Source organism: Rhinopithecus roxellana, chromosome 3 (assembly GCF_007565055.1).
Source record: "Rhinopithecus roxellana isolate Shanxi Qingling chromosome 3, ASM756505v1, whole genome shotgun sequence".
NCBI lineage: Eukaryota > Metazoa > Chordata > Mammalia > Primates > Cercopithecidae > Rhinopithecus > Rhinopithecus roxellana.
The window spans coordinates 152,815,707-152,843,598 of record NC_044551.1 but is presented as its reverse complement, the minus strand read 5'-3'; the positions used below and the strand labels follow the sequence as shown (position 1 = coordinate 152,843,598).

Sequence of the window (27,892 nt, the reverse complement as noted above, 5' to 3'; positions counted from 1 at the left end):
GGGTATGATCAGGGTGATGGAGAAAAGCAGACAGATGCAATACGCTTTCTGGATGTATAGATGCTGGGCATGTATGGGGAGGGTGAGGCGCACCCAGCATGGCTCCCAGGTTTCTTTCTTAAGCAGTCAAGTAGATATAGGTGTCTTCAGACTTGGACTGCCAGCCTGCCAAGTCTGTTGTCAGAAAAATTAGAAAAAGAACTTTTATGCTTCCAATCCTTGCACTGCTTTTGGAAATGAATGCCAGATCTTTGTATCCGTTTAGATCAGCCCATGCACCAGTGATAAACGATAGCTACGGATGATCAATTATAAAAGTGCAGGCCACTCCTTTCCTGTCTTCTACTTCTCGATGATCAGCAGTTTCACCTATGCTGATCACTTCTTATCAGATGTAAATTTTAAGCTGTCCTGAGCATGCCTTTGGGTGGAGGTGATGTGCCCCTGGTGCCACCTTCCCACAGGGAGCAATTACAGACTTAGATCTTTTAGATATAGGTCTCTAATTGAATCTCTCCAACCATATTTCAGAAGCCAGCTGTGCAGTTAGGAGGATTTAATTGCACAATTAAGAAATGGCTCATCCCTCAAAGAGCTTATAGTTCTGTCAGATGACAGGCGAAAAATTAGCAATGGGCAAATCTTGTGTTTAATCACGCACAAAATTGGGACTGACTGGTTTGATCTGCTTTGAACTATTTTACAAAACAAAGCCTTTGGTCAGTGGAAGGATTTTTACTTCTCAGCTTTTCAGAGAGAGGTGTAGATTATCTATGTCACAGAAAAGATAGATACCCAATGGGTTAGGGCCAAATCTCTCCTAGGTTTTGAGCAGAATCAGCTCCTGAGATAAAGGAAGATCAATTCTGTGTGAATGTCCCATCCCAGAACGAATCCTTTCTGAAAGTGACCATTTTCTTTTATTTATTTATTTATTTATTTATTTATTTATTTACTTATTTACTTTATTTATTTATTTTAGACAGAGTTTCACTCTTGTTGCCCAGGCTGGAGTGCAATGGCACAATCTCGGCTCACCACAACCTCCACCTCCCAGGTTCAAGTGATTCTTTTGCCTCAGCCTCCCGAGTAGCTGGGATTACAGGCATGCACCATCATGCCCAGATAATTTTGTATTTTTAGTAGAGATGGGGATTCACCATGTTGGTCAGGCTGGTCTCGAGCTCCCAACCTCAGGTGATCCACCCGCCTCGGCCTCCCAAAGTGCTGGGATTACAGGCATGAGCCACCGCGCCTGGTAGGAGACCATTTTCAAAAGCAGTCTCAGAGCAGTCCCCTCTCTGTCTTCCATCCTCGCCTGTTGAGTCCATACTACCTTGAATCTCCCCAGGAACTTCCTGCTGTGATTGCAGAGATTGGTCGTCTACAGCTTCTGGTGACTGATGACCTTGGAAAGCTTTGCTCATTTTGTAATTTGTAACTCCACAGAAAAAGCCTGAGGCGACTTATTCAAATAGTTGTCACAGAAAAGAAGAAACAAAAAGCCAGCCAGTAGGCATCAGAGGAAAGGGACTGAGGGAGCGTAGTCTTTGCACATTGGCTCTTGGCTCCACCCTGCTAGGCTGCATGGCATCGTCCTGAGTCACCATCTGCTCACAATAGGAGTAAACCCTGAGATGTCACTAAAAGACACCTGGATGCAGGCTGGACACTGGCTCAGGTGTAGTCGCCCATATTCCTTGGAGATGGGCACTGTCTTCAACCTCATGTAACAGATGAGGGAATTGAGGCTCAGTGGCCAAGGCCACAGAAGTGACTGAACTGAGATCTCTCTGACTCAGAGGGCCCCCCTCTCTCACCACATCATGCTGCCTGGACACCGGCCTATTATTTATCTTCATAGTGTTGCACCAGCACCCTCCTCAGAACCTGTCTTGCCTGTGTTTGACAGTCACCAGGAAGAGACCTATCTGAGCCTTCCAAGCACACAGTGAAGAGGCAAAGAGCAGGAGAAGGCACTGGGGCACTTTTGCTATCACCGGCAGCAAGGACAATTTGAGTGGGGATCTGAGTATGGCTCCTCTCTTTCCTTGGGCCCACCAGTGGCCTTCCAAGTAGCACTGCTTTCCTCCCACAGCAGCTTCCAAATGTGCAGAGAACATTAGCAGCCTAATTCACCCCCTCTTTCTTACAATCCAGGCCCTAGGCAGAGCTGCTGTCACTGAGCACATATTCCATCAGCTTCTCACATGTTGTGGCTCTGAGAAATCACTTAGTGTTCCCAAGAAGATAAAAGCACCATCATTCACACACATTTAGTTACTAAGCTTGCTGCTTTTTTGTCTCTTCATTCGATTTCTCAACTGTTAGCATTTCAGGTGTTTATTCAGCTGTTTGTCAATGCTTCTGCTTTTATGAGGTCTTTGTTGTAAGGGAAGACAGCTCCTTCAGACTTCAGAGGCTTTCTGTGTTGGTTCCTTAGACTCCAGAGTGTCTGGATTGTTATTTTTCACAAAACCATTTTTTGTAATGTGTTTTCCAGTCTGGGCTCTGCAGACCTGAGACCCAACAATGCAGCAAAACCATGATACTGGTGAGATGGCCAAAGTATGCCTCCTCCCCAAGCTCCCTGTGATCTGTTCCAAGATCCAGCTTGTCAGTTTGTTGAGGCAGGAAGTATACAGACCCACATACTCACTCTGAGAGGCATATTTCTTTATGGTGAAACTAAACAAGTGATATCCCAAATAATAGATAGAATCCAGGCACATCCACCTTTCACATACACTCCAATCTTTATGCTGCAATCTGCTCCCCAGAACCCAGTAGGGAGTTCTCTTTTCCATCTTCTAAATGGCCTTTACTGAAGAAATCAAAGCAAAGAGGATGGACAACTTGCCAGTGCCTATTTCTTCTATTCTTGTGTCTGATAAACCTCAGTTTAACGAATGATTTGTCCTTGATCCATTTTGTCCACTCTCTTCCAAATGGTCCTCAATTTCTGTTTTCGTAGGTGACCACATTGCTTCCCTCTGGATCCCACCTCGTTGGCCATCATCAGCATACAGTATGTGTTCTCTCCCTTGCTTCCTTATGTGTGTCCTCATCTGCCCTGGCTGTGCAGGGAGAGTTGTCTCTCTTATAGAAAGATGTCCTGTGTTCCCCTTCACCACCAGTGGCCAGAGGCCATCTGGCCCCTTGTAGTCTGGGCTGGGTATGGGCTGTGGGAACTGTGTGCCTTCCTCTCCAGATATAGGGCTCTGCCTGACAACTGCTCTTATCTATTGTGCATCTCATCTTCATCCTCCTGAGTATTCTTTTCCTGAGTGATAGCACTAAATATACTTATCTCCAGTACTTTCTAATGCATGGGGCAGGGCAGGGAGAGTAGACACTACCAGGGACATAGTAACTTGGAGAAAGCTTATTATCTCCATGAAGCAAAAGAACTCTATGGAAGATAGCAAGGAGGTATCTCATACTCATCACAAAACATACACACACACACACACACACACACACACACACACACACACACACACACACATTTCCTCCACATAGTGAAAGAAGGGAGGCTTTCTATGTCCATCTTTTCTATTAGGTTGGGGCAAATGTAATGGTAGTTTTTCCATTTTAATGAAATCAAATATAAATAGATATCCTATCAAGGGAACCAGCCCCCAGTATTTCAACGTAGGTTCTTTCTATTTTCCATAAGCGTCGGCCGGCTGAGAAACAAAGAGAAAGAGTACAAAGAGAGGAATTTTACAGCTGGGCCTCCAGGGGTGACATCACATATCGGTAGGACTGTGATGCCCATCTGCACTGCAAAACCAGCAGGTTTTTATTGAGGATTTCAAAAGGGGAGGGGGTGCAAGAACAGGGAGTAGGTCACAAGATCACATGCTTCAAAGGGCAAAAAGGAGAATAAAGATCACATGCTTCTGAGGCCAATAAAGATCACAAGGCAAAGGGCAAAGCAAAGATCACAAGGCAAAGGGCAAAATCATAAACTCCTGATAAGGGTCTATGTTCAGCTTTGCATGTATTGTCTTGATAAACATCTTAAAAAACAGAAAACAGGGTTCGAGAGCAGAGAACTGGTCTGACCTCAAATTTACCAGGGTGGGGTTTCTTCCCCACCCTAATAAGCCTGAGAATACTGCAGGAAACCAGGGCATATTTCAGTCCTTATCTCAACCGCATAAGACAGACACTTCCAGAGTGGCTGTTTGTAGACCTCCCCCCAGGAATGCATTACTTTCCCAGGGTCTTAATTATTAATATTCCTTGCTAAGAAAAGAATTCAGCGATATCTTCCCTACTTGCAGGTCCATTTATAGGCTCTCAGCAAGAAGAAAAATATGGCTCTATTCTGCCCAACCCCACAGGCAGTCAGACCTTATGGTTGTCTTCCCTTGTTCCCTGAAAATCGCTGTTATTCTGTTCTTTTTCAAGGTGCACTGATTTCATATTGTTCAAACACACATGTTTTACAATCAATTTGTACAGTTAATGCAATCATCACAGTGGTCCTGAAGTGATGTACATCCTCAGCTTACAAAGATAACAGGATTAAGAGATTAAAATAAAGACAGGTGTAAGAAATTATGAAAGTATTATTAGGGAAGTGATAAACATCCATGAAATCTTCACAATTTATGTTCCTCTGCCGCGGCTCCAGCTGGTCCCTCCTTTCAGGGCCCCTCACTTCCTGCAACAATATCCTCTGTGCCATCCATGTTAAATAGAACTTTTGGCCATTTCTCCAACCATTTCAGGCTTTCTGGTGGCAAAACTGGCTTTTGAAGATATCAAGTTGTGCAGCATGCACATAACAGAAGGGAAGTTAGGTCTGTATGAGGACATGAGGTTTTTTTGGTTTATGAGACAGAGTCTTGCTCTGTTACCCAGGCTGCAGTGCAGTGGCACCATCTCAGCTCACTGCAACTTCTGCCTCCCAGGTTAAAGCAATTCTCCTGCCTCAGCCTCCCACGTAGCTGGGACAACAGGTGTGCATCAACATGCCTGGCTAAATTTTGTATTTTTAGCAGAGATGGGGTTTCGCCATGTTACCCAGGCCGGTCTCCAACTCCTGGCCTCAAGTGATCCACCCGCCTCAGCATTCCAAAGTGCTAGGATTATAGACATAAGCCACCATGCCAGGCAGGACATGAAGTCTTTAAGAACAGGCAGGCAGTCACACTGCTCTCCCTGAAGGTCCCTGTCACTCTGGGAAGTGCCCTGGAGGTGAGGACGAAGGCTAAAGTGTCCCTGAACATCTGCAGTGCTCATCTGGTTCTGCTTCCACAGGAAGCCTTTATAATCCTAATGCACACTGAGAGCTTCAGAGTAAACCTTTGCTTTTCTACCCTCTGAGGCCTAGGTCTACAGAAACCCTGCTCAGGTTGAGCATGCCAGTACTCAAGAGTGGGCCATGAGCATTCCTGCCAGTGCCAGAGCAGAGACCCCCTTCTTCAAGGGATGACCATTGTATGATGTCACCCAGCCTCTGAAATCTAGTGAAGCTTCCCCCTGCATAAAAAGACTCAGTACCCAGACATGGCCCAAACCCTCTTTGACTAATAGGAGCCAGTTTCCCACATCTCTTTTCCTAAACCATCTTGAGCCTTTATTTTGATGCCCAGATGAAGCCCCAGCCATGGTTTCCATGCTGGTTAAATCTCAGATCTGCCACTTTCCAGCTGTGTGACCTTGGAGAAGTTACATCAGTGTCTGAGCCCCAGTGTCCTCATCCGTAAATGGAGATGACAACTCCCATCTCACTGAGTTTCTTGGAGGAGTCAATAAGATGACTTTTGTGAGAGGCTGACACAATCCTGGTCTATGGAAGCACTCAATGCATTTGCTTCTTTGTATCTTCATCCTTTCACCCTTCCTCCTGAGGGGCTCCTCTGCATTGAGGGAGACTGTGAGCAGGATCTCACCTATCCCAGCCAAATAGGGTTTGAGGGGCACATTTTCTATTACTAGTAAATATATGCCATGGAATGTTCTTAAATACAAAATGTGGAAGGGCTGCAATTCTGGCTGCACCTATGAAAGGATTTTCCTCAATGCCATTTGACTACCAATCTCTGGCTTATCATTTTACATGAGAAACAGTAAAGCTCTTTAATTGATGGATCCAGAAACTGAAGAACCCTTAATTCCTGAGGTTTGCCTTGAAAAGGCAACCAACTTTAACTAGGTGCCTTTAATTTTGTGTCAGCCTGAAAGCTTGCAGTGGAAGAACACTTCTGAATGTCTTATTCAGTAAGAATGACAGATACCTAGGTGTCTGTTTTGTTTTTTTTTTTTTTTTTTTTTTTCATGAGAACTAGTTTGGGACAAAGTTTTTGTCTTGTTTTGTTTTTCCATCTCAAAGTGAAAGCAGCATTATTGAGTCTCATGGAAAGGGATGTGTGTGTATGTGTGTGTGTGTATATATATAGTATATATATTTTATATATTCTCAAAAATATTTTTGAGATATATGTTTTATATATATATGAAATATATATATATATATATTTTTTTTTTTTTTGAGATGGAGTCTTGCTCTGTTGTCCAGGCTGGATTGCAGTGGCATGATCTCAGCTCACTGCAACCTCTGCCTCCCAGGTTCAAGCAATTCTGCCTGCCTCAGCCTCATGAGTTGCTGGGATTACAGGCACCCACCACCATGCCCAGCTAACTTTTGTATTTTCAGTAGAGACAGGGTTTCACCATGTTGGCCAGGCTGGTCTTGAACTCCTGACCTCAGGTGATCCACCCACCTCGGCCTCCCAAAGTGCTGGGATTACAGGCGTGAGCCACCGCACCTAGCTTGAAAGGGATATGTTTTTATAATCTAGATAACTTACTTTATTGACTAGACTATATCCATGAGAAATTCAGTGCTGCAGTTTAACCACTAGTAGGATAAGACCCAGGCTTCTCTGAGAAGGATCAGCAGGAAGCAGCAACGGTCAACTCTTTAGCCTGAAATTAGATCACGACTCAAACCACAGAGCCAGTTGGCCCATGAGCCCAAGGGCTGAGGAGGGGCAACGCTGGCCTGAATGAGCTAAACCCAGTGTTATCCTAGAGAGTCTTTTGGGTTCAAGTGAAGTCTTGGAATCACAGGCCAGGAAGCATCTCTGTGGCAAGCTCTTCACGGTTAAAGGGATGGAAAGAACCATAATTGATGATAACGAGTAAATCCTCCAGCTCTTTGCATCCAGTTCACTTACTTTTTATTTGCAAGATGCTTTTCCACAGCCTATGTAGCAAAGCTAGGAACAGAATCAGGTCCCTACAGGTCTCTTCAAACTGGAAAATGCTGCCTCTGTCCTCTTGATCTGCAGGTGTGAGCAGGTGAGAAGGCCACAGGAAGGGAGGACCAAGGAGCAGGGAAATCCCTTCCTCTCTTCCACACTGCTCATCTCTTGGAAGATTCAGAAGTCTCGGCTGCCCGAGTATTTTTAAATCCTGTGATTTCGCAGGAACCCTGGACCAACTAGCTGACAAAATCCAAAGTTCACCTCCTGCAGTCTTTCCTACACTTGGCTCTATTCTTGGTGTGTCTTAAGTGTTTATTCATGCCTCGCCTGCTTAACGAATTCAGTATTTGCATAATGAACGGAACTTGAGGGCCAAATCCTTCTCCAGTGTGACTCCGGCAGCACAGTGTCAGGCCTGTGGGAAGTGGTATCTCTGTAAAACCCCAGAGGCCCAGCTGTGTCTGCTTCTGCTTCTGGTAGGAATTTTCCAAGGTACAGTGGACTTATCCTCCAAGCCTGGTCCTAACTTCTGTACCCAGCGGATCTCCTCTCATGAAGCACACACTGCTCACTGTGACCTCCGAGGGAGGCAGCTCCACCCAGGCAGGCCTGCTAAGTCTTCCCCAGCCCTCCATCCTTGAAACAGAACTGAGGTCCAGGAAAGATGATATGACTGAGTAGGGCAGAGCCAGGCCAAGGCCCCTGGAGCAGAGACATGGATCCAGGATTTCCGCCAGTCCCCACTCCACCCTTTCTCTCTGTCTCTCCCTTTCTGCTTGGCTGTTTCCTGCCACTGAGAAGTATCCCAGGTTCAGGTGGATATTGTGTCCTGTAGGGGAGGCTAAACAGAGACTGACCAGGTACCCACACTGTGCAGGGTACCCCTCCAGAGTGAGGCGCCAGGCATGGGAGGGTCGCCGTGGTTGCTGAGGCTCTTCAAGGGAGGGAGGGGTCCTGCTACACCATGCAGGCTGCCTCTGCAGTAGGCCCGCCCTGTCTGATCCCTTCCTTGCTTGGCATTTCAGAAAATCATGAAACGGCTCATAAAAAGATATGTCCTGAAAGCCCAGGTGGACAGAGAAAATGACGAAGTCAATGAAGGTAAGTGACTGGATTTCCACCCGCGTGGTGATTTAAAACAACACAGGTTCTGCAGGTCTCACCGGCCTACGGCCACGGTGTTATCAGGGCACTGTGCTCCTTTCCGGAGGCTCCAGGGAGGCTCGGTCTCCTTGCTCATTCAGTTGTCAGCAGAGTGCATTTCCACGGGGCTGCAGGCCTGTCCCCATTTCCTTGCTGGCCTGAGCTCCAACTGGGCTGCCCTGAGCTCCAGCACTTGGTTTGTGCATACAGCCCCACCACCTCAGAGCTGGCAGCAGGCATCAGGCACTCTCACACTTCATTTGCCCTGCCTCATCTTCCGTTGTCCCATCTCTGACCCCACTCCTCTACCTTCCTCCTCCACCTTTTTTTTTCTTTGAGATGGAGTCTTGCTCTGTCGCCCAGGCTGAAGTGCAATGGCACAATCTCTGCTCACTGCAACCTCCACCTCCCGGGTTCAAGCGATTCTCCTGACTCAGCCTCCTGATTAGCTGGGATCACAGGTGCGTGCCACCACGCCCAGCTAATTTTTGTATTTTTTTTTTTTTTTTTTTTAGTAGAGATGGGATTTTACCACGTTGGTCAGACTGGTCTCAAACTCTTGACCTTGTGATCCGCCTGCCTCGGCCTCCCAAAGTATTGGGATTACAGGCGTGAGCTACTGAGCCCCGGCCCCTCCTCCACTTTTAAGGACTCATGTGATTGAATTGGTTCCACCAAGATAATCCAGAATAATCTCCTTCTGTTAAGGGCAGCTGATCAGCAACCTGAATTCTATTTGCCACCTCAGTTCCCCTTTGAGGGGGAACATGACTACCCACAGGCAGAACACCAAGGATCAGGACAGGGACATCTTGGGAGTGGGGGACATTCCTCTGCCTCCCATAGCAGTGGTGGCCTTGAGCCAACCTTATGCCTCTTGAGTGCAGGATGGTTCAGAATTCCAATGTTGTACTTCATTCCGTGGTGCACATCCACTGAGAAGATGCACACACTGCCTTTAGGGTCTGCCGCCACTTGCTTCTAACTGGCCCTGTCTAGTCTCAGTTAGAGGTTCTCAGCATCTAACTGCCAGCCGTGTTTCTCATAGTGTTCCCCACCTCAGAACTAGCTGTTAAAACTACAGACCCCAGACCCCACCCAGACCTAATGAATCAGCATCTCTGGAGTGGAGCCTGGGATCTGCTTTTGGAAAACTGCACCAGGGGTCTCTGATGCACAGTGAGGCTTACCAACCATCTTATTTTCACTGTTTGGGTTGTTTTCCAGTCAATTTTAAGCAGTTACTCTTAGATGAAAAGCAAATTACTTTATACCAGGTAATTAATGAGATACCTATGATAAATATTTGCTACCTAGAAACAGCCTCATCCATGACTGAAGTTTCTGTTCTCCTCACTTGGGCCACAGGGAACTACAGAAAGAGCCTGGTCATTGGGTGACCCTCTGCTTCATCCTGGGGCACCCAGCATGCAGCTCGAAGTCAGCCATGACTGAACTGCCCCTGAGCTGACATGGTTTAGGGGTTGACAGCAGTCCACCTACCTACTCGTAGGTCTCAAACAAACAATGGCCAAGTGTCATGCCAGCCAGCCTCAAGCAGTATGTAACTGATTCATGTGAACATCACTGATCATAAAAGGTGGAGGTACTCAGGTGTCATGCCATCTAACTTACACCATGAAACGGGGGCTCAGTGAAGCACCTGATAAAAATAGAGAGTGTATCCATTTGTCAAAATGGTTCAAACTGTACCTTTAAGATCTCTACCTTTTATGTATGTAGACCATACCTGAAAAATAGATGAGTAATGTTTCCACAGACAGTGGACTCCCACACGAGCCAAGTGCAGTATCTACAGTATTAGGAAAGATCCTTTTGACACCTGTTTGTGGTTAATAGAAGATTCCCACAGCCTAGACCCATTGGACTTCTAACCACAAGGTTTGCTGTGGAAATAAAAGTGAAAGTCCCTGCTAGGTGGTCCCTCATTATGGAAGGAGGAGGCGGCGGGCATTGTCGCAGCTCCTGTCAGCGAGATGGTGCTGCTGCTTGTGTGGGCTGAGTGGACCCTGCTCACGTGGCCAGCTCACTCCCAGGAGGCTGGTCAGCTCCATGGCCACCATGGCTGCATCTTCTGTGCCAAGCCATTCTCTCCAGGGTCCTGGGAGTTTCTCTTCTCTACAAATAACTATGACAGAACAAAACATAGCATCATCAAAATCAATGCTCCAGTTAATGGGGTTGTTGTCCAGAGTCTTGAAATCTGCCTTTAATGACTCCAAAACAAACTTTCTAACAAGTATTTTATGAAACAGGTGCTAGACACATTCACAGCCCTGATCTTGACTCCTCCTTCAAATCCCTAAGGGAAAGGTTTTCCTGGAACGGGAGGAGAAGGGCTTTCTATGGATCGATGAGTCCTTCAGTGGTGGAGGAGTTGGGTGGTTCTGGGTTCAAATAGAGCCCCCCTTGCCTCACCTTCAACCCTGGTGGGCTGGCCTGGGACCTGACATTCCGCTGGAAGGATGCACATGCCCACATCCACATGGGACAAGCCCCCAGCTTCCACCTGCTCAGACTCAGCAAAATCTCCTCTGTCCTTGCAGGCGAGCTGAAGGAAATCAAGCAAGACATCTCCAGCCTGCGCTACGAGCTTCTTGAGGAAAAGTCTCAAGCTACCGGTGAGCTGGCAGACCTGATTCAACAACTCAGCGAGAAGTTTGGAAAGAACTTAAACAAAGACCACCTGAGGGTGAACAAGGGCAAAGACATTTAGCAGCCCACATCGGCATCTGTGACTTCTACCAGCATTCCAAGGCCAGGGTGGATGCTCTGGCCCCCATCCCTGGTGGGGAGGGGTCCCCGGCCCACTCCTCTAGGACATGAAGGGGATCTCCTGGCTCAGTCTCTTGCAGCATGACTGACATCTCCAGCCCGCTGGCTTGCCTAGACCCAGAACTGCTGTGAATCTAGGCGGTTGGGTAAGAAAAGCTATCACGGGAGGAGGGGAGGAACAGTTCCCTGACGAGTGTGAGACCTTTGGTCCAGCCACAGTGAAACCCATTCCTGTGGCCAGAGCAGGAAAAGGCCATCTTGGGTGCACACCTGTGCCCTCCTACTGCAGGTGGGACTGCAGCTCTGGCTGTGTCCTGGGAAGACAAACACCTCAACCCACAAACTCCTTCTCACTCACTCCCCGCCACTCCCCAACACATCTAAACAGAACCGGGAGGTGACCTGTGATCTATTCTTAAGTGCCAGATGAGAACACAGCCTAATAGCAAAATAGTTCTATTTGTTTATAAAAAAAAAAAAAAAAAAGAGTTTAAAAATCCTAAATCAAAAACTGTACTGTAGGTAGCACTGTTTAGAAAACAACAACAAAATCCAAATGATGTATTTTTACCTTTATTAAGATTATCTTGTATTTACTATTTTTACCTAAAATGGAAAGAAATAAAATTACCTCATAATAACTTCTGTGTATACGCTGCCGGGGCCGCCCCACTCGCAGGCCCAGTCTGGAAGTGGCCTTAGGAACCTGTGGCCCAGGGACACTCTGGGAAGATAATGGGCTGGTGCGATGAGGGTTGAGTGGGCGACGGCACCACCCTCCCGAGAGTCATGCAGCCAGGACCCCTAGGAGCTCCAGCCTCCACCTCCAAGCGCCTCCTCCTGTGCCGAGACCTAAGGTCAGGAAGGAGGTAAAGGAAATGCAGAATAAGTGGAAAGTTTCCTCCCACCCCATTCTAGAACTTTCCTCCATGTGAAAGGAAGGGGAGGGGGCAGGAATGAGGCCTCCAAGTGTCCCCCGACCAAGGAAGAGGCTAAGTGTGAGTAGCGAGAGCAGCCACCAGAGGGCGCTGAGTCCCAAACAATGTCTGTTCGGAGCAGGTGTGCGAAGATGCCATTCATCTTCCAGAAGCTTCCAGAAGAGCCCTCTGGTCCCAAGGAAACACTCCTAGGGCTGACCAGAAGTATTCAGTGCTTGCTGTGTACCAGGCACTGTGCTCAGGGTTTTGCACACATCAGTCCACCAGATCCTCACAGCAACCCTGTGAGGAGGGTGATGGTTACAAATTCACATGCCTTGCAGACATCCTAGAGGGGGGGAAATAAATATATAATAGTTATATATATATTCATGTGTGTATGTGTAAATATGTATATGTACGCATATGCAGAAAGAAGGAGCTTGTGTTCCAAGATATACAATACGTCTTTGTCTTCAGGGGCAAACATTTTTTTTACTTAACTCTGATGTAAGAAAACAGACGATCAGATGAGGCGATAAACAGAAGTGAGGTTGGTGCCAGCATTGATGTGAGTGACGAGGGACAATGACAGACTGCATAGCCATGCCCTGCCTAAAGCAGGCTGCAGACACTCAGCTCAGCCCATCTTTGCCATAAAGAATATAAGTCCTGTTTTGTCACATCTTCCCAACTACTGAAAAAAAAGAAAAAGTCAGCATTTCTTGGGCTCCTGGCAGCCAAGTTAGGCAGCAGAAGATGAGACATGGCTCCATACCTGGGCCTTCCCAACCCAATCTGCACCACCACCTAGTATTCAAGCAAGACAGAAACAGGCGTTTGACGGGTGCTGGGCAGAGTGCACATGCAGGGGCGCTTGACAGACATAAACTCTGACCCAGAAGGAGGACCCATAGAGGACCATGGATGGATTTCAAAGAGGCTGCAAGTCCTAAGGTGCCCTTCAGGCTGTGTGCCTGTCTTTGCGATGGTGCATTGTTCTGGAAAGAACACCTGTAGCTTTTCGCAAGCACTCATCTATGCGCCCCCGGCAAGCCACAGATGAGGAATGACTTTACTCAGCAGCTACGTACTAAGCCCCTTGCCAAGTGCTGAGGACAGAGCCATATGTGTCCAGTGTGGCTCCCTTTTTAAACCCAGACTCTGAAAAGGGAGGCTTAAGTGCTTTGTAGGAAGAGCAATTGATTCATCCAGGGGACAAATTGCTAATGCTTCTGGAAGACTGCCTTTCAGATCCCTCATTTATCTTTATCAGAATGCTAATAAACACTTCTGAGATGCATTCTTCAATTTCTCTATCTGCCTTCAGTCAAAGACAGTTGGCAACCCCATTTTCAAACCATGGGGCACCCTTTTCCTATCAAACCTAAGTCTCAGATCTACTCCTTATAGAGATAAAGGAAAACCAGTCTCACTGATTAATTGAAAACTGGGAAAGAAAACTGGTACCATCCATTAGGGTTTTAATGCCATGTCTAGGAGGTAAAGGTAGTCCAGGAATGAATTTGTGGCTGCCAGATGGCTATGGGGAAGGGCAGAAGAGGGCCCTTTTTTGATGCAGAGCTGTTGGAGAGGCCTGGAACTGATGGCTGGCAGAGATCAGCAGCCTGGAGCAGGGAAAAGAGCTCAGTCATCTTCCAGGCACTACCAGTCTCCCTCACTTGCCCCATCTCTTGGGCCCATGCTGAATTAGCCAGGTAGGGGAAGCAGTGCTTGAAGAAGCCAAACAGGAGGGTGAGGAATGGAACCTGAGAGAGGCCCAGGGGCAGATGGGGAGAAAAAAGGGCCCAGGTCCTCCCTGGAAAGTTCACTATCACTCCCCAAGATATGCACGCTGCCAGAGGCACCCATCTGTCCCCTGCAGCTCTGCACACTTGCCATCATTCTGTCTACAACTTTAATGTATACGTTCAGTGTCTGTCTCCACTGCTCCAGGGAAGCTCCATGAGGAGGTCAGATCTGTTCCATTCCCCACTGAGTACCAGCACAAGGACAAAGAGTAACCACTCTTGCTGAATTACTTGTAAATTACTACAGCGCCCTTCTGGTCTTCAGTTTTATGAAGTTCCTTCAGACAGCATCATTGGGCCCTGAGAAACTCGGTGAGTTTGCAGAAACATAAGCCATCCTCGGCTGTAGCTCAAGCCATTTCCTGTCTAGTTACAGCTTGGAAGGAGGCCCAGCTCCTTGTCCTAACATGGCACACTCTGATGCGGGAGTGGCAGCCCCTGTCCAGGCTTCCCGGGTAACCAGTGGTTAAGCAGTAAGTTCTCCAGTGACTTGTCACCTTCCTATGGCTACTAATAGGACTCCACAAATCACAGTGACACATCCTATGCAGAAGTCCCCAATTAGTCCTCTGAGCTATTCCTAAAAGACCATGCTCACACACTTGAGAAAGCGCAGTGGCCGCCTCTGCCCATCAAAGCCTATCTCCTTCCCTCCGAGCAAGGCCCAAAGACAGAACATTGGCCCACACAAGCCAGGCAGGGGGAGATTTCCCAAGGCAGGAAAGCTCTGACTAGACACCTTCATGGGGAGGCTGAGACACCCTACCCTGCTCAGGAGCATGCAGCATCTGGTTACAAATAAGCAGCCTTGAGCCCATCACTTCTCAAAGTGCCCATGACTGCGTCTGTAAAGTGCAGAGTCTGAGAGCCCCAGAGGCTGACAGGCCGGAGGAGCTTCATTTGCGGAGGCAGGCAGGCATGCCTCCATGCTATGCTTATCCCAGCTCTTCCCTGCATCCCATGAAGGGTGGGAGTACTAGAGGGAAGGAGCTCCAGGAAAGACACATAGATGTCAATCAACTTAATGATGATTTACACAGGAGTGAAGCCACTTCCCGCCGTGGTCTCCCAGGCACAGCCAGCAGGAGCTTGGCTAATGCTACCTCATCCTGGTCCTGGGAGCGGGGCCCACGTGGGCTGGATGGCATTGCGGAATGGCAGGTCCAGACGCTCACTTTGGCCCAGTATTTCACCATTGTTTCCCCAGTGCCGTCAAGCAGCTAGGACAACCCATGCCTTTTGCTTCAGGGAAGGAATGACACAGAAAGCAGGAAAAAATAAAGGTGTGCTCATTTCCCAGACCTGAGGCTTTTAAAAAGGGAGAGGTCAGATGAGGGGAGAATCAAAATTTGAAAGAAAGGATAGCTGAGGAGCATGGATTCTCCCCTACGCAGGTTGGAGCAGGAGAGGAACGAGGCAAGGTGGTGAGAGCAGAGAGGTCAAGGTGCTGGACAGAGAGGGTCAGACCCCAGACGAAGGGGAGTGCTCCCATGCCTATAGAAACCGGAGCCTGGCTGGGTCTGCCTTCTGCACTGCCTGGCCTCCTCTAGAATGAGCAAGGACCAGCCCCTTGCCTCCTGTCAGCCTCTCCCTGCACCAGGAGGGAGAAAGAGGAAGGAAGAGGCTTTCCAGGGCTGAGGCAGGGTCAAAGTGTCCTCTCCTTACAATAAGTTTTAAAAGTCCTGGTTTCATGTTCTCAGAGTATCTGAGTCAGAAATAACTAGGCAAAATACAGCCCACTGTGCCTTGACATGGATGTGGCATAACTGTGCCACTGACCAAAGAGGCCCGAGTGTCCCCTGGAGGCTGACATTCGGAGGCTACTGCCAGACACTGACCCCACACCCCACCCAGCAGACAGGCAGTATGCTGGGGAAAGAGAAGACAAAAGAAGACAATTAAATATGCCAAAGAAAAATTTAACAAGACACTTTGAGGTGTCTGAGGGCAGGTCCAGACAACAGGATAGACAACATTTTTAACTTTGCCACTTCCACCCCCACCACCCCAGTGATGGTGAATATCTGGGGATAAGGCAGAGAGATGGCCAGCACAGAAGCCAGAGAGGTGGGGCTGGGCTATGGAGCATGTAGGCTTGGTGCTGGCTGTGACCCCCTCTTTGGCTGGTAACAGATCTCACTGTACCCTAGACACTATCTAGCACCTAACCCCAGGACAGCCAACCAGAGCGCCCACCTCCTCCAAAATCAACAGCAGACCCAAACAGAGGTGATCTTAGTCTTTCCTTGGTTTTATATATAAGTAGCCATGGCAAAGAAAAGTCCTTCTTCAGCAGGGTTGATGAACAGGAGAATGTGAATTTGGGACACCAGTGGACAACCTTCTACCACATGGAGAGGGACTGTCTGCAAATGAAGTCAGAGATAAGAAACAGAAACAGGGGAGAAGAGGAAATGGGGGAGGGGGATAGAAGAGAAAAGGAGGGAAAGAGGGAAGCAGAAGGGGTGCCATTGACCTTCGGTGGGGCCCACCCCGAGGCCCTGCTTCCTGCAGCTGTTCCTTAGGGCTAGTGACCTGTTCCAGAAGTGACCTGTTCTTAGCTTCCCCACCAAATGGATCCCATTTTTGTTTAAGCAAATTTGCTTTGGGTTTCTGTCATTTACATCCTTGGGATCTTGATGAACACAGAAATGGTGTGACGGCTTCTCCACCCTTCCCAACCCTGGGGCTGGTTTTGAGCTTCTACAGTTGAAGGAGCGAGGGCCAGAAACTGCCAGGACTATTTTTCTTGAGATGTGGTGTGGTTCTGTTTAATGAGTGAGGGCCAGAAGCTGGTTAAACTGTTTGGGAGAGAAGCTTCGAGGCCATGGGGCAGAAAGACCTGCTTCGCGGCCCAGGGCATGTGTACACCTCAGGACTAGGGAGAAGAGTCTTTCTGCTCCGCCCAGCCACCAGCTTTGAAAAGACCTTGAAATGGCATGTTGGGCATTTCTGCAGGGACAGTGATCCCAGTGAGACATATCTCAACATCTGTGGAGGCAGCAGGTAGCAGAGAGGTGAAGGGGGAGCAAAGCAGAGAGGGCGACAAGGCAGCCAGCATGGGGGCCACCATTACCACCCTTGTTTGTGGGGTCACCCCTCGGAGACTCCAGAAATAACCAGTACACACTGTGAGCAGGTCCAGCTTCTGGCTGGTGAGGATGCTGCTATAAATGGGAAATATAGAACCTTATTCTGTAGGTAGAGGATGGTGAGGTGGATTATTCAAGTTACATAAATATGACTTGATATTGGTCTTGGGGACTTGTGCTGCTTTCCGTGAGCATAGATCATTGAGAGCAGCATGAGCCCCAGTAGCTGTACAACTGATTCATAGGGTTTCCAGACCATTGATGCCAGCGGGGAGCAGTGACTGCCCCAGACCCGAGCAGGGTCAGTCACTGAGAGAGAGGAAGTGACTTTGGATCATCTTAGTGATAGAACAGAACACAGCCCCAGGGTATCACGCTCAACTCCAATCAATCACAGAATGGGCACTCCAGCAAAATAGAGCTATTGGTGCCTTACTAACCTGCAGAAATCTATTAGCTGCCCCCAGGCCAGTTGAGTCCTGGTGAAAGTGAAGATTCGATCTGAGAGCCGAGGCTGCCTTGTAGACTCATCATTACATAAAGATGCTTGCGGCATTATCACTGTCTGTCACCACCAGCATGAACAGAATGTGTATTCTGTGCTTCAGCAAAGGCCATCGGGGTGTCTTCTCATGATATTTTTCCTTCAAAGAACACAGATGTTTTTGCTGTGTCCTGGGACTTCCGAGCCTAATGTCCCCAAGCACCAGCTCAGAGGTGAGCTGTTTCCATTGTGCTGAGGCTGCAGGAAGAGGATGGTATGGATCAGTATTCTAGTTACTCTGGACAGATTTTCAATCTTTCTCCCAAAGGGTAAAAACAGCATTTCCTGATTCTTAAAGACCTTCCAGTCTGTACTCCCCCTGCATACATATGACATGGAAGACTCAACCCGAGGTGAAACATAAGGGATACTTTCTGAAACAGGGATCTAAGGGTATGAGACAAGAACACAGATATATGAGGAAACCAAGGGAACTGTCACTTCCCACACAGCCTGTGTGCACCCACCCACGTGGTCACAGCTCAGACACCCGGGTAACTCTAAAGAGACTAAAAGTGTGCCCTAAGCCCACCCACGGGGTGTTTCTGGTCATACTTGGTGCTCCACCACATAGGCAAAGACAAGGAGGGGGATGGAGGTGAGAATGGGGCCTGGGCAGAAGTGCCTAGGCACACAGACACAAGAAAAGAAGAGGAGTGGGGTAGAGGGGCCCCATGCTTGCTCCCACATGGGTCCACTTTGTGGCAAAGACTTAGAGGCAACCCAAAGAGATGTGAAGGAGATGTTGGTGTCTTCATCGTCAGGGATGTGCAGGGCCTCCCACAGGCCTCACAGAGGCCACCATCAGAAACCCATGTGCAAGAGGCAGCAACTGCATGAAGCCACTCTACTCCCAAGGAAAAATCAGACAAACTGCCCTCCTGCCAGGCCTTGGAGCCTCCTCTTCCCGATCTGAGATCGCCCAGGGGCATAGACCACCACTGGCACAGAGCAGAGGAGTCTGGGTCTGTGTAACCTCCCCCAGGTCACAGCACAGGCCACCACGCACAGGAAACAGCAGGGCCAGTAGCACTGGGTCCCAGTAGAGATACATAGTACTGGGCAGATGGTCAATTTCCCAAATAGACACAAATGCCTGGTATGGCTGCTGTTCTGTTCTGTAAAGTGTTTGGGTGACTTCCCAAGAAAGAAAGGAAAATATGGTTATGGTGAACTATACCATCATGGCCCCAGTGAAACATGCTTCCCAGTACTCAGGCCCTTGTGTATTCCCCTCCCCCATTGATGCTAGGCTTGGTCATGGGACTTGTTTTAACCAATGGAGCATTAGCAAGTATAGCACAAGCAGTGGTTTGATAAGCCCACGCCCAGGGTGGTTTGTCTTACAAGCCAGCCCTTGTAAAGGATCTCAGCTAGGATGCTGAATGTTGAGAGGCTGTGTAGAGAGAAACTCTGGAGGCTGAGAGGCCTCTTGTATTTCCAGCCTCGTCAAGCTCCCAGCTAAGTGCAGCTGCATAAGCGATTCAGCTATGTGGAGCAGAAGAACCTCCCAGCTGAGCTTTGTTAGCCACAAAATTGTGAGAAATAATAAAGTGTTGTTGCTTTAGACCACAAAGTTTTGAGGTGGTATGTTACCCATTAATAGCTAAAACAAAGGGGCTGAGGAAGGATCCAGGAACCTTTCACACCATTTTTAGCCTATCTGCAGGAGAGTAATCAATCCCACCCATTCATCCCAAAAGAATGATTTACTTCTGAATCATAAGGCCTGGTGCCTCAAACAACAGCAGCCTATGAATGCAAATCAGCAGTTATTTAAGAAGCCACAGTCAGGGTTTCCAACCTCCCCAGGTTGGCTTTGCTCCACTTAAAAAGAAACCCTGTGTCTGGACACTGATGGAAACCCCCCAACACCCCCCAAAAGTAGTTCTGGCCATCCAGCAGAAGGATGCATATTTTGTTGAACAAGTTAAATACAGCCAGTCAACTCAGTCATCACCTCAGTTAATGTATTGTAATGTGTGAAGGGCTGGAAGGATCCAATGGACTCCAACTCTGAGGGGTTTGCAGTTTCACTGAAGAGAAAAGAGACAAGCCTGGGAACAGGTAAGCAGATTTGTGAGATTTTAACAAGAGTGGTGGGCAGTACAGAGGAGATATCACAAGGCAGTTGGTGAATCGTTGCCTGATGGACAATAACATCCCTTTTGATTTCTAATCTTACAGCTGTATGATGAGCACTTTCACATCCCTTATTTCATTGATTTAAAACAACAGCCCAGTGATGTGGGTAGGGCAGGATTCAAGATCCCCTTTTCCTAGAAAGAGCTTAAGTAGAGCATGAACTGGAAGTTCAATTCCTGGGGTCCTGGGCCCATAAACTGGACTGAGCATAGAATGAGTGGCAACGAACAGAACTGAGTGGGAGGAATGCACTTAGGCTAGGCAGCAAGTGTAGAGGCACTGTCCCTACCAGGCAGCCTGGGCAGGAGGGACATTCCTTGTGGGGTATTTCTCCACACAGTCCTGGGACCTCCTCCCTCAGAATCCCTTGACACAGACTGATAATGTAGATTCAACAGCTGAGGGTTGGGGCCTAGGAGTCTCTATTTTAAGAGGTCCCCAGGCAACACTGATGATCAACTCTATTTGAACACCTGCCACAGAGTTCCCCTTGCCAGATGGCATGGTTATCAGGTCACCTGACTGGTGGGCACTAGAGGTGGGACTGGCCCCCAGGCTGGGTCAGTGCTCTAGCTAGTTCTCTGATCTTCCCTAAGGTGGGACTGATCCAGTTTTGGAAGGACATGTAAGATTTGGGTCCAGGCACAGTGGCTCATGTCTGTAGTCCTTGTCGTACTTTGGAAGGCTGAGGGGGGAGGATCATTTGAGTCCACGAGGATCACTTGAGTTTGAGGCTGCAGTGAGCTATGATCTCAACTTGGCTCTCCAGCTTGGGTGACAGGGCGAGATCACATCTCTGAAAATAAGTAAGTAAGTAAGAAAGAAAGAAAGAATAAATAAATAAATAAATAAATAAATAAATAAATAAATAAATAAGTTGGGCATGCAGAAAGATAAAGGATAAAGCATTGAAGGCACCAAGGAAAAAATAGGGGTGAATAGCTCAATTCCACCCTTTCCTGTGTTGCATCTCCATGACTCAACAGCCTTGTTTTTACGTTAAAAACTAATAGTAATGGGACAGCCAATGCTAACAAGGGTTTGGGGGTTATTACCCCCAAACCCCAACTCCAGGGATTGCCCAGTCTCGATTTTGTCTCCTGTTTCTTGGAGGTAAGGAAATGTCATTCTTGAACTGGGGCATGGGCAAGGTCCACTCCCACTCCGTCCCCAGAACTGAGAACTCACCCAATGTCAGATGGCAGAGCACTGAGGGGGACAACCTACCCAGGACTGCAGGCTTCCAGGGTGCACTGCCATTAGAGTACCAGAGTGGGGCGGACAGGGCCTCATCCCACATCATGCCAGCAGGTTCTGTGGACAAAGGTGGCAGGGAGAAAAGTTCCAGCCAGGCTGAACAAGTAGGGAGTGTGTGTGTGTGTGTGTGTGTGTGTGTATGTGTGTGTGAGACAGACTGTTTATTAATTTATTAACACAGATAATAAGAATAGTATTAATATTAATATAGATATTATATATTCATATTTGTTAACATAGACAATAAACAGAGCCAGAGATAATGAAAGAGGAGATGGGGTGGGGGGTCCACTCCTCTTCCCAACCAAGCCAACGTGGGGTAAGGGCAGAGAAGGAGGAAAAGACACAGGGCAGTGGGGGGGCGATCCCTCACATCTGACACACGGCAGTTGGGGGGCGATCTCTCACATTTGAGATTTATCTTTTATTTCTCTGTGACTGAAACTGAGCCACTTCCGATCTGTATCAGGAGGAAATGTGCTGCTTATGCGTTCATAATTAGACCCAGGTAATTCACTCTGTAATAATCAGCAGGCTTCTCCCACCAGCCCACTAAACCTCCCCCTCCTGCCTGCTTCTATTTCCATCCCTGTCCCCTCCCAGGTGGGGATCCCTTAAAGAGGCGCAGCTGGTTTGTCATCCTTTTCCTTTCTTTCCAAATGGTCCTACTGGAGCCCTCACTGGTGGGCCTTTCCCTTCGTTGTGATTCAGAGTAAGGTTCTGAACCAGGGCTCTAAGGAACCAGAGAAGCCGATTCCAGGAAAGGGCATTAGTTCAGGAGCTTGGACAGTGAGCAAGCCCGAGCCCACTTGCCCTCTGGCTCAGCACAGCCCAGCCGGACCCTCCCACCGCAGGGAGGAGACCATCTCCAGGAAGCCAAAATGACGAGAGGGTTGTCTTCCTCCTGCCTCTCCAGTGGGCGCAGGGAGGATAGAATGTTGTCCTTTGAGATGTTATTGTCACTGTCATTGTGAATCGAGGCCCAGCGCTCCAGGACTCCCAACTGAGCACACCGCCTCCATTGTCTCCAGCCCCCAGCCCACCTCTCAGCCAGTGCCCAGGTCTCTGCAGAGGGTACTGAAGGAAGCCAGATGGATGAGGCCCTTAAGGAATGAGGGCCCAGGAGACAGGGGAGAAAAATTAAATTAAAATGCAAATTACTTTGCTGTTTTGTTTTATACTGTTTCTTTAAAAATATTATTCTCATTACAAAAGTAAACCATGGTCACTAGAGAAATTTCCAAAAACCTCAGCGTTCAGAAAAGAGGAAAATGAAAATCACTCTTAATCCAGCCACCTAGAGATAATTACTAGGAGGTATTTGCTTGTGGTTCTCTTTACATATTTATATAAATCTTAATCCACAAACTCAAGTGGGTAAGAAATGAAAGATTACTAGTCAGTCTCTGTTAGGAGACCCTGTCCCTCATTCCTCAGAGGTGGTAGAAATCTCAGCTCGGTTCTGAGTCCCACACCCACTTTCCTGACCCTGTGATGAATTCCGCAGGCTTAAGTCAGGCGATCATCCCACCCACAGCCCTCTCTGCCTGCGCTGATGTCCACCAAACCTCTGTTGTCTATCTGCTTCCTAAAGGTCAGTCCTGTGGGTCGCTGCTGCACGGATCCTCATTCTCATCAAAAAGACAGCTGCAGAATGCCTGCTTGCCTCTTTCATGCCCTTCTCAGAGCACTGACTCAGAAGCCCTTCTGTCTCCAAATCATTTTAGAGCTGGAGGCAGCTTGCTGTGGCCCCTCAGCACTTCATGTACACTGAGGTGAGCTTGCAGCATGTAGGAGGTGAGCTTGCAGGAATGATCTGAGGGCTTCTGCCTCCTTAGGGCTCTCTAAGAAAGGTATTTACCATCTCCCTCTGCACGCTGATCCCCCAAACTATCTGGTCTTCTGTCATCTCTCTCTAGGCAGAACACTCCTCTACCCCCTCTCAGAGACCTCCTCACATCTAAGGTCTCCTTGCGTCCCCATGAACTCTCTTCTCCTCACCTCCTGCTCTAGCTTGCCCCAAGATGAGGGAGATTCTGTTTTAACTTCAGAAATGGGAAAATTTGCTTTTATGCAGGATTGCCATATAAAGTTGAGCAGTGTGTGCACTGCACAACAGGGAAATTTCACATGCCATGCCCAGGGAAAGGGCACCTTTTTGTAATTTGCCCAAAGGTACCATGTGTGTGAGCCACAGTGCTGCCCTTACTCATCATGTCTTGTTCCAAACTTATACCCGGGCCTAGATTTTGAAACTCAAAAGCTAATAATTTGACTCTTTTGTTAGCCAAGTTCTGCAATGCCCTCCCTTGCCTGAAGCAATTAATATTGAGCAGTCTGGCTGCTGTCTGGCTGCAAGGAAGGACCACAGGTGTCAGGAAATGCAGGGGGATGCCTTGGTTAATACTTGACAATAGCATGCCCAAATGTATATGCCCATTCGCAGCTCCAAATGCTAGGTTCAAATCTTTGGGGTTGGGGGACAAAACTTGAATTTTTAAAAGCATGCCAGGTAATTCCGAAGGGATTAGGGGAGAATTCCCATGAAAAGCAATCAAGACCAGTCCCTGGAGAACTGCTGTCCCCAGCCCTTCAGCTCCCAGTGGGGAGCCGTGGGTGAGGTTGCTTTTCTCACCTGGATGGGTGAATTCAGGGGTTGGGGGGCCAGGCTGGATGGCAGCTTTTCATATCTTAAAATGCCCTAAACAACCTCAAGTATCTTCTTGTTTTCCCTGTTTGGTTCCAGCTGAGATTTTGAGACCATCCACTCACTAGTGAAGCCCAGCACCACTTCTGGGGGAGGGTCATCTTAAAGGCTTTCTCCAAGAAGGGGCAAGATGACTCCAAGCCATCCAGTCCACTTCTCCCAACCACAGGCAGCCCACAAGCAGCCTCCTAGTGGGAGGGGTGGGAGAAGCCCCTTCCCCAGCAGAACTGGGGTACAGAGAACCCCATATGCCTCCTCAAAGGAAGCCTTCAGGATGGAGACAACCTCATGTTTGACCTGGGAGCCTGACAGGAGCATGTTGAATTTCTATTGCCTCAGCATAAAATGGCAATGCTAATGTAGTTTCCAATTTAGGTTTTAAAATGCCACTTTAAAGGACAGCTTCAGTTCTCTCACTTAAAACTTTTAAAAAATAATCACATTTCCTCATGAATCAGGACATGGGCATATTCATCCCTTCCTCCCCATCAAGGACTCACAGAGCATAAGGCATCCTCTTCCACAGACCTTTCGTGATCATTGTGCGCCGCTTCTTTGGACAGGGGACTTTCTCTGCCCCGACCTCAGATCCACAGTCCCTTCTGCCTGAGGCCACTGAGCAACCAGTGACACTTCTGCTACACCCCGTGAAAGAAGACTTGCTGCCCAGTGACAGAGCGGGAGGGAGGACTGGGAAAGACATGAGAGCTGCTGGGCAGCAGCCAAAGGCAAGGTTTGAAGCAGGGGGTGCTTGATTGTAGGGTGGGACTTATCCAGACAAGAGAATGGAGATCCCTGATAGTTTTATCAAAAAGAAACCAGGTAGTTGGGTTTTCTTTTAGAACTTTGGGAGGAAAAGAAAACATAATTTCACACCCTGAAGAAATATATACCAGAATTTCCTAAACTTGGATTTTCTTCCTCTTTCTAATTAAGGGTAGAAAATCTCCCTACCCTTTCAGTGCATGTGGGGGGCAGGGATGGGCATAAAGAGAGAATGTTGTCCAAAGGATGTCTCTCCTATCCCAGGCTCCCATTAATCTGGGAAGCAACCTCAGGATTTATGCCCAGGAAGACAGGGCCCCTCATAGGAAAGAGCTTTCTCTAGAGGACTGGATTTGTAGGTTTGACCTGGTGTTTGGGGAGGGATGGGGTGAGTAGGAGGGAGTGCCTGTCCTTGCAGGGCCAGGAGTAATCCCCTGAGAGGGAAGTCAGGCTTCTAGCTGCCCACGTAGGTCCCCAGCTCAGGAGGAGAGTCTACAGGCAAAGAGCTCAAGTCTGCACGACCTGCTGCCGGCTCTCCCAGCCCCAGTCCCTCACGGGCTGGCCCAAACTGCTGACTCCTGAGGATGCAGAGAGCTCAAGCCTGCACCTCCTGCTGCCCGCTCTCCCAGCCCCAGCCCGCCACAGGCTGACCCAGACCGCTGACTCCTGAGGATGCAGAGAGAAGGCAGGTTCCCAGTCCTAGAGCTTATTGCTGACTAAGACCAGTCTTTCTAGTTGGTCCTGCCCTCAGCCATGAGTGGGGGTTACAAGACAATGAGGCCATTCCCTGGCCTCCCAACCAGCCTGCTCCTGAACCCTAGGAAGGTAGAGCCCGATGGCCCTTCCCAGTCCTTCCTTTGTGGCCAAAAGCCAATCTGGATAGTTTTGTTGTGTTTTGTTTCATATTTTGAATCCTTTCCAGATTTTTAAAAATTTCAATTCATTTTGATTCCATTTTTCATTCTAAATAAATATTCACTTTAAAACCTAATGATTTGCTCTTGTTCTTAGAGAGGGCCCCTAAGATGTACAAGCTCCAGATTTCAAAAGACCTAGAACCGTCCCTAAGGATGGACGACAGGGTAAGTGAAAGGCAAGAGGCTGCTATAGTCTCAGTGTCCAGCAGTGGGGCTCTGGGCCTGGGCAGTAGCCAGCCCTGTAGAAATATTGATGGCAAGGAGAGGGAGAAGGCCCAGCAGAGACAACAGCCCAGGACACACGTGGGCCTGACGCTGCTGACCACAGACATGAAGCTCTAGCCACAAGCGAGGTCTGTTTGACACCTTGGGCTCTGACTGAAGCCCAGACTCAGAGGCCCAACCCCAAGAATGAGGTTCACTCTTTCACTCTCACCCTGGGAAGACTAAATATGAGGCACACAGTTAAGACCAGCAGTAATCAGGTGGGGACTGCCTGGGTCTCATCCACTAAAGAGAGGGCAGAAAGGAAGGGTTAGTTGGGGCCAAAGGCTGGGAGAGGGGGCTTCCTGGGAGGGTTGAGTCTTGCTGGCACTTCAACCTTGGCACCTGCCCCTTCCTCTAGGACCTGACAGCCTTTTGCAAAGCTCACCAGCCCCAACCTCAGCAGAGGAAAGACGACTCCATGCTTGGCTAGCAAGTGCAACAGTGCCACCAGCTTCATACGTCCCACCTGGCAGGGGGCTCCTAACAGGTGGGGTTTGCTTAGGAATTCCTTACCGCCTGACTGAGACACTTTCAGTTTGAGGCTCTTCTTACCGAGTCCTTTCTTCCCTCTCTCCTCTCACGGGTCAGAGCAGTACTGTGACCTCAATGCTCTCCCTGGTGCCTCTTGTTCATGCCCCTTTTTTTACCCATCACAGCTGTTTCCTCTAATACATCTTCTGCATGTGCTTCTTGGAGGACCTGAGATGACACTGAGCCAGACTAAATTTTTCTTCTTGCCATAATCAGAATAATTAAACAAGATTAAAAGACAGAAACTTTGTCGTTGTGTGATTCATGATGTTTAATACTGCACCCATGCACTACTTAAAGTAATATGGCATCCCACTTGAAGTATTCATGCCAAATTTTGGAAAATGCAATCCTAGACAAAACCAAACATTTTCTGAAGGAGCTCTTTTGCCCTGGCCTCACTACCAAGTCCCAGACCTTTCCATGAAGCAGTCCTGCATCAGTGCCATAGATGAGTTGGCACCTCTGAAGTGACTAAACACACCTGCTCCCTGCCTTGCTACCTGTCTCCATTTATGGGTCTAAGGCACTCCTTCTGGCTTCCAGTCTCTCCATAAGTGTAACCACAAAGGCCAGGCACCCTATCCTGGAAGCCCAGGGACAGGGACCTGAGGATGCTAGCCAGACTACCAGGGGCCCCTGAGCCTGGCAACTGATCCTAAACAACAGTCCTGTTCCCAGTCTTTGACCATATACCGGTCCTATCCCAGCTTTAGTCTCCTTGACAGTCCTTGGCCAGAGTGACGGCTTATTCCTTAGCATGCAGCGACTCCACCCATGACCCCAGCCAATCCCCCTAATTGAGCCCAGGCAGCAGGAGGAATGCAGTTTCACCACCATGCAAACCTCTGCCCTTCCCAGAGAAGGCAAGATGATTGGGTCCAGGGGGTGACAATCAGTCTATCAGTCCCAGGATCCTATAGGCCGTAACTTACTTGGCTTGAGGTTACACTGCTAAAGGGACTCAGAGAGGCAGATGAGGTCACATGTCATTGAGACCATAGAAAAAAATGTTGAGGTGCTAACCAACGAGTGGTGAGACCTGATTCAAAAATAAATGGCACAACATTCACCAGCCTGGTGAATCTCGAAACTGGCTCCATCCCATCATCTGATCTGACCAGAGACTGGCAGGCTGACAGGACCACAGGACAGAATTGGAGACCCCCTTTCTGGGATAGGAGACTAAGCCCTTTCGGAGCTTTCTCCTTGCAGAATCCTTTCTCCCTCACACCCATCCTCTCTCCCGTTACCCCACTCCACTAACCAAACTGCAGCCACTTTGAAAGCCCTGGCAAGACCATTCTCCAAGCCTCCTATGGACTATTCTCATTAGGAAAGCTGCTTCATTCCAGAGTCTGGGCTTGCGCTACTTGCTATTTAGTTCTTAAAATGGTTATTGTAGGCCGGGCGTGGTGGCTCACTCCTGCAATCCTAGCACTTATGGAGGCGGAGGCAGGCGGATCACCTGAGGTCAGGAGTTCAAGACCAGCCTGACCAATATGGTGAAACCCCATCTCCACTAAAAATACAAAGAAATTAGCCGGGTGTGGTGGCTGGTGCCTATAATCCCAGCTACTTGGGAGGCTGAGGCAGGAGAATCACTTTGAACCCGGGAGGCGAAGGTTGCAGTGAGCCAAGATCACGCCACTGCACTCCAGCCTGGGCGACACAGTGGGAATCCATCTCCAAAAAAAAAAAAAGATCATTCTAAAATGGAACCTTAAAGTCACCAACCACTATGGTTGCCAAAGTCATCTAAAACAAACAAACA

General features: G+C 48.4%; 1 protein-coding gene across 3 annotated transcripts in view; it reads left to right on the top strand.

Moving 5' to 3' along the window:
* TRPC7 (transient receptor potential cation channel subfamily C member 7) overlaps positions 1-11,230 on the top strand; it is a 141,240-nt gene extending 130,010 nt beyond the window's left edge. For all 3 annotated transcript variants that reach the window (XM_010359898.2, XM_010359895.2, XM_010359894.2), the window contains 2 exons: positions 8,252-8,327; positions 10,937-11,230. In XM_010359898.2, the coding sequence (XP_010358200.1) occupies positions 8,252-8,327; positions 10,937-11,106 (246 nt within the window). In that variant the 3' untranslated portion in view covers positions 11,107-11,230. The remainder of the gene's footprint in view (positions 1-8,251; positions 8,328-10,936) is intronic.
* Positions 11,231-27,892: the final 16,662 nt, after the last annotated feature.